At 39.2% G+C, this 12,307-nt stretch overlaps 1 protein-coding gene across 7 annotated transcripts in view; it reads right to left on the minus strand.

Annotated features, from left to right (window-relative positions):
• Positions 1-7,028: 7,028 nt before the first annotated feature.
• Positions 7,029-12,307, minus strand: part of gclc (glutamate-cysteine ligase, catalytic subunit) — an 83,169-nt gene continuing 77,890 nt past the window's right edge. For all 7 annotated transcript variants that reach the window (XM_078213246.1, XM_078213250.1, XM_078213247.1 and 4 more), the window contains 2 exons: positions 8,289-8,409; positions 7,029-7,611 (listed from right to left, as the gene is read on the minus strand). In XM_078213246.1, coding sequence (XP_078069372.1) covers positions 7,403-7,611; positions 8,289-8,409 — 330 coding nt within the window. In that variant the 3' untranslated portion in view covers positions 7,029-7,402. The remainder of the gene's footprint in view (positions 7,612-8,288; positions 8,410-12,307) is intronic.

Raw genomic sequence — 12,307 nt, forward strand, 5'->3', positions numbered from 1 at the left:
AAATTGAGGTTTTTTTCCATTTAAGAAAGGTGGCTAATGCAAATGGACATGTGAGTTTAGGAGGTATTAACTGTTTCAAAAAGATCCACAAAATGTGAAGGTATTGCATTGTAGTTTAGGAAAAATGTAACAGCGATAGAAAGTATAAATATAATTGCAGAAGGGGATAAGTCTGCCACAAAATGAATAGAATTAAGTAATGATAATGGCTTGCTTTAGAAAATCCTCTTGCTGGACAAATGTTGGCCTGATGACAAAATAATTAATGTGTCTTTATAGCTCATGGGAGCCAGTGCAGTGCACTCTATCATTCAGGATGCAGTAGGTATAGCTGAATAAACTGGATCATATCAATCCTCTAGCATTCAAAAATTGTGAAAATCCATCAGGGGATTTTCTAAAGCAACCCATTATCATTCCCCAGATGTATCTGCATTGTTCTAGCCTTATCCCCTTCTGCTGTTATATCTATGTAGGCCATTACTTTTGGCAGTAGACATATGTCGCTTTGTCCTCCAAGGTGCCCTGACAGTCATCCAGATTTTATGAGTCATTCATGGGACATTGGCATTGCCTGCTCGGCCAGCATTTACTGTCCATCCCTAATTGCCCTTAACAAAGTGGTGGTGAACAGCTGTAGTCTGTTATAGGAACACCCACAGTGCTGTTAAGGAGAGAGTTCCAGCATTTAGATCCAGTGACCCGTGAAGAAACAGTGATATAATTCTAATTCAGGATGATGTGTGGCTTGGAGGAGAACTTGCACTGGGTGGTGATCCCTGTGTCTGCTGCCCTTGTCCTAGATGGTAGAGGTCATGGACTTGGAAGGTGCTGCTGAACAAGCTTGGTGAGTTGCTGCAGTGTATCTTGTAGATGGTACACACTGCTGTCACTGTGCATTGGTGGTGGAGAGGGTGAATGGTTATTGTGGTGGATGCATTGCTAATAGGCTGCTTTGCCCTGGATGGTATCGAGCTTCCTGAGTATTGTAAGAGCTGCACTCATCCAGGCAAATGGAGAGTATTCCATTGTGCCTTGCAGATTGTGGGCAGGCTTTGAGGAGTCAGGTGGTGTTATGCTTTGCAGAATCCCAGCTTCTGACCTGCTCTTGTAGCCACAGTATTTACATAGCTGGTCAAGTTCAGTTTTTGGTATTTGATAGGAGGGGATTCAGTAATGGCAATTGAATGTCTAGGGTAGATGATTTTAGATAGTCTCTGGAAATAATTACCTGGCACTTGTGCAGCATACATGTAACTTTCATTATATTCAATTACGTTAATGGTAATTAATCTGAATATCCTCAAGGTAGTTTCAGCAAGTCTTGGCCCAGGTAGCTGATCTTGGTTAGGACCAATGAAATAGTGAGTACGTAGCAGCATAGCAGCATTGCCACTGGACTAGTAATCCAGACCTAGAGTACTGTGGCAGATGGTGAAATTTGAATTCAATTCTTTTTAAAAATCTGGAACTACAAAGTCTAATGGTGACCATTAAACCAATGTCCCTTAGGAAAGGAAATCTGCCACTTGTCTGGCCTACCTATGACTCCAGATCAAAGCAATGTGGTTGATTCTTAACTGCCTTAAGCACAATTAAGGATGGACAGAAAATGCTGGCCCAACCAGTGACGCCCACATTCCATGAAAGAATTTCTAAAAAATTGACCTTCAGTTTCTTGGAAATCAAGGCAGAAATGAAAAATAAGACTTGCCTTTATCTTTCGTAACCTTGAGTACAGTTACTTTTAAGTATAACCACTTATCTAGAATATATGGCAGCACATTTATACACAAGCTTCCATGAACAGCAATATGAAAATCACCAGTTCGACTGTAGTGAAACAAAAACAGAAAATGCTGGATGACTCTTTGTCAGAGCTGAGAGCAAAGAGAATCGACAGAGAAGGGTCATCTAGACTCAAAACGTTGGCTCTATTCTCTCCTCAGAGATGCTGTCAGACCTGCTGAGATTTTCCAGCATTTTGTTTGTTTCCGATTCCAGCATCTGCAGTATTTTGCTTTTACCATGATTATAGTGACATGAGTTGAGGCATACATTTTATTAAAGAATTAATGGTAGCTGATTAGATACTTCTGCAGTTGAAACAGGTCTGAATTTCAGCAACAATTAGTTTCGGTTTCTTATTTCTTGCACTACATATCATCCAAAGCAAATTTACACTCAGAAGGACCCAATGGTGGAGGAGTTTGATCAACCTCTTGTTGGTACACCACCAGACAACTCTTTCAGAGACTTTCCTTATTCCTCCATCTGTTCCTATTTCCACCTTTACACCTAGGGTTTTACCACTTATAAGCAGCAGTAATAATCTATAAATCTGTAACTATGGAAATCAGAAAATGCTGGAAAATACTAAGATCAGGTAGCATTGTTGGAGAGAAATCTAGATAACAATTTGGGTCAGTGACTCTTTAGCATAACTGGAAAATGTTAAGATATTTAAGTTTTAAGCAAATACAGAATCAGGGTGGGGAATTGAGAGTTAAGCCACGGATAGGAACGTTGACTGCCAGAGCTGGAGTTAGGACAAGGCCCAAGTCTAAAACTGGGTATATGATTATCATTACTATTGAAGAGATTCAAAGAAATATCAGGGACACGGAAAGTGAGGATGTTAAGAATGGTGCAGGTATTCAGTAATACTGGTCGACAGTTATCAATTAGTCAGCCAGTGGACTTTTATGGTACAAATCCAAGAGTTTTATTTTTAAGATTGGAAACAACACTTAAAAAAGTTTGTAATCTTCCACCTTCTGGCTTCAGAAAATAGTTGGAGGAAACAGGGCCTTAAATTCTGGATTCATTAAGTTGATTTAATGACAGTTGTACTTTTCATACTTTGCTCCTTTAAACGATGAACAATCCGAGCTATTGTGGAAAAACCAATTGCTAGATACATTATCTTGTGCTTCATGGCTCAGCACATGGGGAAGTTTATATAAAATGTCACAGATTATTAGCCTTCACTTGGCAAAACGTCACCTTAAAGGTTGCAGCATGGTACATTCTGCAACTCGAACTTATTGATTGCTTTCACCCTATGAGAAAATGGAAACTGACTGCTTAACCTCTTCACATTTTCAATCAAATCCATATGATTTCAAAGTCAAATGCAAGTTTTGCAAATTTCTTCAGCTACAATCCACCTGCTCAAAAAACAATGCTAAATGCCTATTTGTCCTGGGAGGAGTGGGCTCATATCTTACAAACTCCATGGGAGGTTCAATGGGTTAGAGTACTGCAATAGTGAAGAATAAAACCAATGTAAATATAGGGAGATGCCAAATGAATGATCAACGTATCACGTATTTCATACGGTGGTTCCATTCTTAACCATCAAATCAAAAACAGGAATCACTTACAATGGCTTATCTATAGAAACTAGAAGTAGGCCATTCGGCCCTTCAAGCCTGCTCTTCTACCTGCTCCTTCACCATTATCTCTGTCACCCAAGGATCCATCCTTGCCCCCCCCCCCCAATTCTCAAATATGCTGCACCCCTCAGCACCATCATCCAAATGCAGTATTCATATTCATGCATATGCTTATGACCTCTCCACCACATCATGCATTGTTTATCCAATATCTAGTACTGAATGAGCAGAAATTTCCTCCAAACATTAAGACTGAAGTCATCATTTTTGATGCCCATTCCAAACTTCATTTCCTAGTTGCTGACTCCATCCCTCCCAGACAACAGTCCAAAATTAAGCTAGTCTGTTTACAACATTAGTGATAACCACCCCCTCCCACAACCAAGATGTACTTTCAACCTCATTTTGCACCATCAGTGAGACCACCTACTTCTATATCTGTAATGTAGCCAAAACTTAGCCAATGACTTAGCCAAAACCCTCATTCATGCCTTTGCCTCTATTATTCCAATGGGCAGGTCTCCCACATTCTCCCATCTGTGAACTGGAGGTCCTCCAAAACTCTGCTGCCTGTGTCTTAACAAGTCCTGTTCCCCTATCAAATGTGGCCCCTGGATCTACATTGCTTCCTGGTAAAACATCTTGATTTAAAAAATGTTGTTTTCAAAATACTCCCTGGTTTTGCCCCTCCTTACGTCTGTAATCTCATCCAGCCTCAACCTTCAGATATCCCACACTCCTCTAATATTGGCTCCTTCAGCATCCTTGATTTTAATTGTTCCATCATTGGTGGCTTGGTCCTGAGCTCTGAAAAACATTTCCAATGCCTCTTTCCTCCTTTAAGGCACTCCTTAAAACTTCTTTGACCAATATTTTAGTCATCTGACCTGTCACATCCCGTTTTATAATAATCCTAAAGGTGCTATATAAATTGTTGATGACACAAAATCAAGATCTACTTGCTGTGCTAAAATGTTTCCTATTTTGTCAAAGCTATCAACTTGCAAAACCAGCAAAGTGTAATGACAATCAGATAGAATTGCCCTGGGAAGGGAAGACGCATTATGAAAGCCAGACTAAAGTGGTACAAGTGAACAACTCTCCTTACTAACTTAACAGCATAATGCATAGTTTGTGTGCTACACAAGGTGATCACGCAAAGCTGGTCTAGTCTTCAGCATATGAAAAAAACCCATGCTCTAATTTGCCAAAGTATGTTGACTGTCAAGGGCTTTACAGTCATCGATTTTTCTGGTACCAATGTCTCCTGTAGAGCAACGTCAATAACATTTTTCCTCATGTAATACCTAATAAAGCCTGATAAAATTGGGGAGAAAAGGATTTTATTAGTTGCAAATTATGGACAAGGGAATCAGAAACTTGTGTTCAGATTTGCTCCCAGGTCTAGAATGGAATTATGTTAAAACCAATTGAATGATTGGAAGCACCCAAATTATAAAGAACAAAGAACAGTACAGCACAGGAAACAGGCCCTTCGGCCCTCCAAGCCTGTGCTGCTCCTTGGTCCAACTAGACCAATTGTTTGTATCCCTCCATTCCCAGGCTGCTCATGTGACTATCCAGGTAAGTCTTAAACGATGCCAACGTGCCTGCCTCCACCACCCTACTTGGCAGCGCATTCCAGGCCCCCACCACCCTCTGTGTAAAAAACGTCCCTCTGATATCTGAGTTATACTTCGCCCCTCTCAGCTGGAGCCCGTGACCCCTCGTGAACGTCACTTCTGATCTGGGAAAAAGCTTCCCACCGTTCACCCTATCTATCCCCTTCATAATCTTGTACACCTCTTAGATCTCCCCTCATTCTCCGTCTTTCCAGGGAGAACAACCCCAGTTTACCCAATCTCTCCTCATAGCTAAGACCCTTCATACCAGGCAACATCCTGGTAAACCTGCTCTGCACTCTCTCCAACGCCTCCACGTCCTTCTGGTAGTGCGGCGACCAGAACTGGATGCAGTACTCCAAATGTGGCCTAACCAGCGTTCTATACAGCTGCATCATCAGACTCCAGCTTTTATACTCTATACCCCGTCCTATAAAGGCAAGCATACCATATGCCTTCTTCACCACCTTCTCCACCTGTGTTGCCACCTTCAAGGATTTGTGGACTTGCACACCTAGGTCCCTCTGTGTTTCTATACTCCTGATGACTCTGCCATTTATTGTATAACTCCTCCCTAAATTATTTCTTCCAAAATGCATCACTTCGCATTTATCCGGATTAAACTCCATCTGCCACCTCTCCGCCCAATTTTTCAGCCTATCTATATCCTGCTGTATTGCCCGACAATGCTCTTCGCTATCCACAAGTCCAGCCATCTTCGTGTCATCCGCAAACTTGCTGATTACACCAGTTACACCTTCTTCCAAATCATTTATATATATCACAAATAGCAGAGGTCCCAGTACAGAGCCCTGCGGAACACCACTGGTCACAGACCTCCAGCCGGAAAAAGACCCTTCGACCACTACCCTCTGTCTTATATGCTATTTATCACCCATTTTCCCTCATTCAATTTTGAAGATTCAAAACAAACATGTCTATACATCCAATTTCTTAGATAATTCAGAATAAGAACTTATATAGTTATAGCAGGCTTGAGGGGCACAGCAAATCTCTTAAAAGCTTAAGTAGGTTTCCAGTCAGGCTCACTCAGCTGCGTGATAAGCTATTTTTGTGAAGTAAATTCTTCTGTAGTTAAGAAAATAGTCTTTGCAAACATTCCGAAGCCATGAGTTTAAAAATGGAACTTTCCAATTTGGCGTAGACTCAATCAGGTATATTGCCCTCAGCAAAGTGGTTCCCAGTCATCGTAGTTCATCAAGGATTTCTGAAGACAAAGGTAGAATAATTTACTGAAAACGAATGGATTTAAAATTAGAAGAATCACTTATAACTGAACCTCAATATTAGATCGGATAGATCGTTCAGACAAGGAAACTAGCCTGGCTGGATTGAAGCAAAGGTTGGTTTGCGTGCCTCCAACCATTCACTTTGTTTTAACATAACTCCATTCTAGACCTGGTCGCATATCTGAACAGTGAAGTCATCTCAAAGGCAGTCAACTCCACAGATTCAGGTGCAGAGATGGGAAGAAACTTACCATATGATGGAAATAAAAATTGTGATTACCAGCAATCTTGACAAGTTTACAAAAACTTAAGAAATTAGATGACAACTGTTCTTCCAAGATGGTGGGGACATTTTCTATCTAGGCTTTACCATCAAGTGTGGCCCATCTTCATAGGAAAGTGCACGAAGAAGGATGCAAAACTTGCACAGTACAAGCAATATTTACTGAATATGTTTGTGCATGTCAATACACTATTTAGTCCAATTGCAATTTCCAGAGTAAATTTATTACAATTACAATTCCATCTCCTTGATTCATTTCATTTTCTCACCATGAAAACCATGTAATATTTACCAAACTCTCACTTATAAAACAATGCAATCCAACACAATCTGTTTAAACTATTCTTTGTCAAAGCCCTTACAAAAACGTTTGTTTTGCACAGTGCATCATCAGATAATATTTCACAATGTGGACACAACATAAAGTTAGTAGATTATTTTAGTCAGTCAACAAAACGTTCAAAATAAACATCTACAAGGTTCATTATTTATTCTCACATGATCAAAACAACTTAATTCAGTACATTTACAGTCAATGAACAAAAAGCAATGGAATTTGTAAGAAAATTATATATACAAAGTACATTTCTCCATTTGTATCTACAACAGAATTTGTGCAACAACCCATGTTAGAGCGTATTAAAAATACATTGTTAATCTAAAAACAATATGTACATGTAGCTTCCATGTCATCTGACAACTGCAATGCATAAATCTGCATTGATTTAAACAATCAAAATAAAGATTTGATTTAAATGGTTGGCCCTGTTCATTTGTTTGTGCATTTTCTTGGTCTCTGCACCATGCAAAATCTGTATGATTAACATCAAAGTATACAATTCCATGATATCAAACAGTGCTGTGCTTGCCATCTGAGTGTTTTGGTTTGCTGACTGGTGCTCCAATTAGTTTTGGGCAGTCATGCAACCCCTTTGCAATTTGGTCACATTTCATAATTAGGTCATAGTTGATTTTTTCAGTTACAACACTATCTTGCTTGTAGTCGGGGTGATCAGCAACAAACTTCCTCAACCAACATGCTGCAGTCATCAGCTCCCCTGCAACCAACAAGAGTATAACTGAGTTTTCAAATACTTAAATTGATTTAATATCAGTGCAAGTATGGATTTATTTTACTCTTGTAAAATAAATTTTTTTTGATCACGTTTCCTTGTAGGCAAATTGTAAGATGAAATCTGTTAAAAAGGTTTTGTATTTATGATTGGTTCCTCTGGTCAATTTATTACAATTATCCCTTCAGATTTCTTCTTTCTCCCTTCCCTCCCAATACCGCTACTATTCTGACACACCCAACTCCAACCCCACCAATTTGCCACCAATCCAAATTCACAGATGAGACTCAGTGGTGATGGATACGCATACTGCCACATAGAGCCAAGATCACATGCATAGATATGTTGCCTTATTTCCTATGGGCTGGTCAGTCTCAAATAATTCAAACTGAACCGTGACCTATGGCTCCCATCATAGAATCATGCATTGATTTTAATGTAGCAAGACTTCACGTGGCATTTAATGTATATTTAGTATTTCATCTACCAATGTCTTGTGATATCTGGACAACAGCTGATCACAGAAGGTTGCTTTGGTAATTCTGTAATATGAAGCACGCAAACATGTCCAGATAAATGCAACTGACCTCTTTGATCATGCCTTCAATACTAGGCATGCTACACCAATGTAATAGCTAAGAACAATTAGGTTACAATTTTACCTGAAGCTCGTTTTCTGATCAGTTTGAGGTAGTTTAAAATGCTACACCGTGTATCCACATCTACTTCCATGTTTTCAAGGTAACTGTTTATGATTGGAATTAAGCCTGGAAAAACTCCTTCCTGCAGAACAAAATCAGAAATGGGAGGTGAAAAATATCAAAGTCACACAAAATTTCACAAATACAAGTTCAACTGTGAAAGAAAGCAATGCAAGTTTTTTTTAAAAATAGATATGGCAAATATGGCATTTTGGCAAAGGTGCGTTAATAGATGTGTTGGTAATATTGATAATTAACACAGTTTATATCCATTTGACAAGCAGTTAATTGTCATATTGCAATAATGGAGGCTATTTTCCCACCCGTCAGCTCTTTTTAACCAAGACAACACAAATTTTAAAGAATGCATCAATTTAAACAATTTACCTTTGCGCTAAAATAAAGCACGGGGTTTTGGGGGAGGGGGGTAGAATAATCTCCTATTGCCCTTAATAGATCACTGTTTCAAGATAACAGGAACATGAGTAGACCAGTCAGCTCTTTGGGTCTATTCTGCCACAAGTGTTCCCTGATTTCACTAATGAATGGTCTAGCTCTAACGTGAATATGTAGTCTTGTTTTTCTGTATCTATTCAATCAATTAACATTTAAGTACTCTGGTTAGGTCACCATTTAATCCCCTATGCCAAAGGGAATACAAGTAAATTTTATTCAATTTGTCCTCATAAATTAACTTTCTAAGCCGCTGTATCATTCTAGTGAATCTGCACCACATTCCTTCCTCCCCGAGATGCAGTGCCCGAAACGAAAAGCCATATAGCCTGGATGGTATCTGATCAAAGCTGAAGCACAATTGCCCATTTGTATTCAGACCCCTTTTAAGAAAGTCCAAAATCCCATTAGCCTTTTTGATTGCTTTTTACACAAAACAACTGGCTTTTAGAACTTGGGACTTCAAATTATTCTGCTCCTCTGCAATCCTCAAAATCTCACCCGTCCAGAAAATAATTCTGATTTCCTTTCTTGGATCCAAAGTAGATGACTTCGCTTGCCCAGAATGAATTCCACTGCCCCTGGCTTTGCACAAATAATCAGTTAATGTCCCTTTGCAACCTCTTCCTTTAATCTGCAATACTTACTATCCCTTCTGCAAGGGGTCATTTGCAAACTTAACCATAAAATTCTATTCTTTCAAGCAACTAATTTATAAATATGGTCAAAGGTCGAGGCCCTTAAACAAATCCCTTGGAACATCACTTGTCACATGCAGCCAGAGTTCCTAAGCTACATCTACTCTACCTTCCAATCAATCAATTTCCAACCCAAAAACAAAAGGTTTCAAACCTGCATGTTCATGTTATTAAAAATCTTGTTTGGAACCTTATTGAATGCCATGTAGACGTCCATATAGACAAGTCCATTTACACAACCCTTATTTATATTAGCAACTTCAAAAGTTCAACTAGATTATTCAGGCGTAATGTGCTCTTAAAGCCATGTGTACTCTCTCTGATCAGCTCATTTGTTCAAGTGTTCAGTAACTATCGTTAATGACACATTCTAGCCACTCCCTCAACTGTTATTAAACCAACAAGCCCCCATTTATCTGGATACCTTCTCCCATTCTTCAGTGACATGAGCAAAATTCTAATCTAATGGCACAATTAATAAATCAAGAGGACTTTCAAAGTTTATAACAAATGCTTCTCCAAACACTTTTTTTAAATGCTCTCGGGAGTAAACCATGAGGTCCTGCAGGTTTATTTTAACTCCCACTATTTTCTTCTTTACCAATTTATCACTCATTAAATCCAGGAAGTTGCTCCTCAATTTATTTTAATTTTTCCTTTTAGCACTGGTATTTGATCCTTTCCTTCTACTATGAAAAAAAATACTTGTTTAACAAATATGCCAAATATGCTTGTTATCTATCATTGTTTCCTGTGCATCTGTCTTTAATGGACCTTCATTATTAAATTTTTGTATATTTGATTTGCAGGTTTTAATATTTTCTGTGCTTTTTTTTGCTTTCTATATTTGTTTGCCAGATTATCACTTCTTGGTGTTCATGAAGTCTTGCCTTTAGTTTTATAATTTGTTTCTCAAATGTTGACCATAGTTAATTGGCTGCACAAGTGGAACTTTTACTCTTTTGGAGGTCTGGATTGGTCTTATTTTGTATTATATCGTTTAAATGCTTCCCATTTTTCTGCAGTCACTTCTTCGGTTTAATGTGCTCAACTTACTTTTTATTTTAAGTCAGCTTTACTTTAGCTCAACACATTGTCCTCAAATTTATTAAACTCCATCATATCACTGTTTGCAGGATCCTCTTACTGTCAGATTAATTACTTCTGGCTTATTACTCATCACCACCCTTGTTGGTTCAAGAAACTATCCTGGATAGTAATTCATTGACATGAAGACTTTAGCAATTTTGCACCTCCCAATCTTTGAAAATTAGAACGTCCTGTAACTGCTTTGCCTTTACTATATGCTTCAATTATTTCTCAATTTATTAGCCTTGTTGCTACGTCACTGCTGTCAAGAGGTCTGTAGATATTTCCCAGTAAGAAGTTTAACAACACCAGGTTAAAGTCCAACAGGTTTATTTGGTAGCAAAAGCCACACAAGCTTTCGAAGCTCTAAGCCCCTTCTTCAGGTGAGTGGGAATTCTGTTCACAAACAGAGCTTATAAAGACACAGACTCAATTTACATGAATAATGGTTGGAATGCGAATACTTACAACTAATCAAGTCTTTAAGAAACAAAACAATGGGAGTGGAGAGAGCATCAAGACAGGCTAAAAAGATGTGTATTGTCTCCAGACAAGACAGCCAATGAAACTCTGCAGGTCCACGCAACTGTGGGAGTTACAAATAGTGTGACATGAACCCAATATCCCGGTTGAGGCCGTCCTCGTGTGTGCGGAACTTGGCTATCAGTTTCTGCTCAGCGACTCTGCGCTGTTGTTTGTCGCGAAGGCCGCCTTGGAGAACGCTTACCCGAATATCAGAGGCCGAATGCCCGTGACCGCTGAAGTGCTCCCCAACGGGAAGAGAACAGTCTTGCCTGGTGATTGTCGAGCGGTGTTCATTCATCCGTTGTCGCAGCGTCTGCATAGTTTCCCCAATGTACCATGCCTCGGGACATCCTTTCTTGCAGCGTATCAGGTAGACAACGTTGGCTGAGTTGCAAGAGTATGTACCGTGTACCTGGTGGATGGTGTTCTCACGTGAGATGATGGCATCTGTGTCGATGATCCGGCACGTCTTGCAGAGGTTGCTGTGGCAGGGTTGTGTGGTGTCTTGGTCACTGTTCTCCTGAAGGCTAGGTATTTCCCACCAGAGTCTTCCATCCTTCAGTTTCTCAACTCCACTGAGTGTTCCTGTTACCTGCTCACCTTTACTAATAATATTTTATTTCAACAGCTGTATTGTCTTATAGCATTACTGCTTTTTCTTTCCCTTTTCCCAGCCAAATTCCTTTGGATTTAGGCTATTTTTAGGTGGATAACCAAAAACTACCATGCCATACCGAGTTGAATCTATGTTTCTAGTTTCACTCGTAGGAATATGTGGTATTCAGTATCAGAAAGAAAGGATAATATTCACTGTAGAAACCCCCAATTTCTGAAGCATGCTCACACTACACAATATATTTTTCAGAATTTAGGTTAATTTTTTTCCTCCAGTAGAGGAGTTGGAACTCAGTCATTCCTTCACTCTTTTGCTGCATCCAATTTGCATTCCTGTGTGAAGTTCAAGAATTTTTTTCAGGGAATGGAATTATGATTAGCATTGCTCTTTTCATAGCGGGTCTTTTTTTATCCGCACACTTGACTATGGTACTTAAAAGAAAATTTTCTATGCCTTGCAGGAAAACCTTAAAAGGCAATCAAAGGATTTCAAACAAAGTGGTTAAACAGTCAAAACAATAATCGACAATATCAAACAGATTACTTAAGCTTTTGTCTTCTGAAAATGTGATTCAACCTCCGCATGCAAGTTATATGAAG

The sequence above is a fragment of the Mustelus asterias genome, chromosome 5, assembly GCF_964213995.1.
Source record: "Mustelus asterias chromosome 5, sMusAst1.hap1.1, whole genome shotgun sequence".
NCBI lineage: Eukaryota > Metazoa > Chordata > Chondrichthyes > Carcharhiniformes > Triakidae > Mustelus > Mustelus asterias.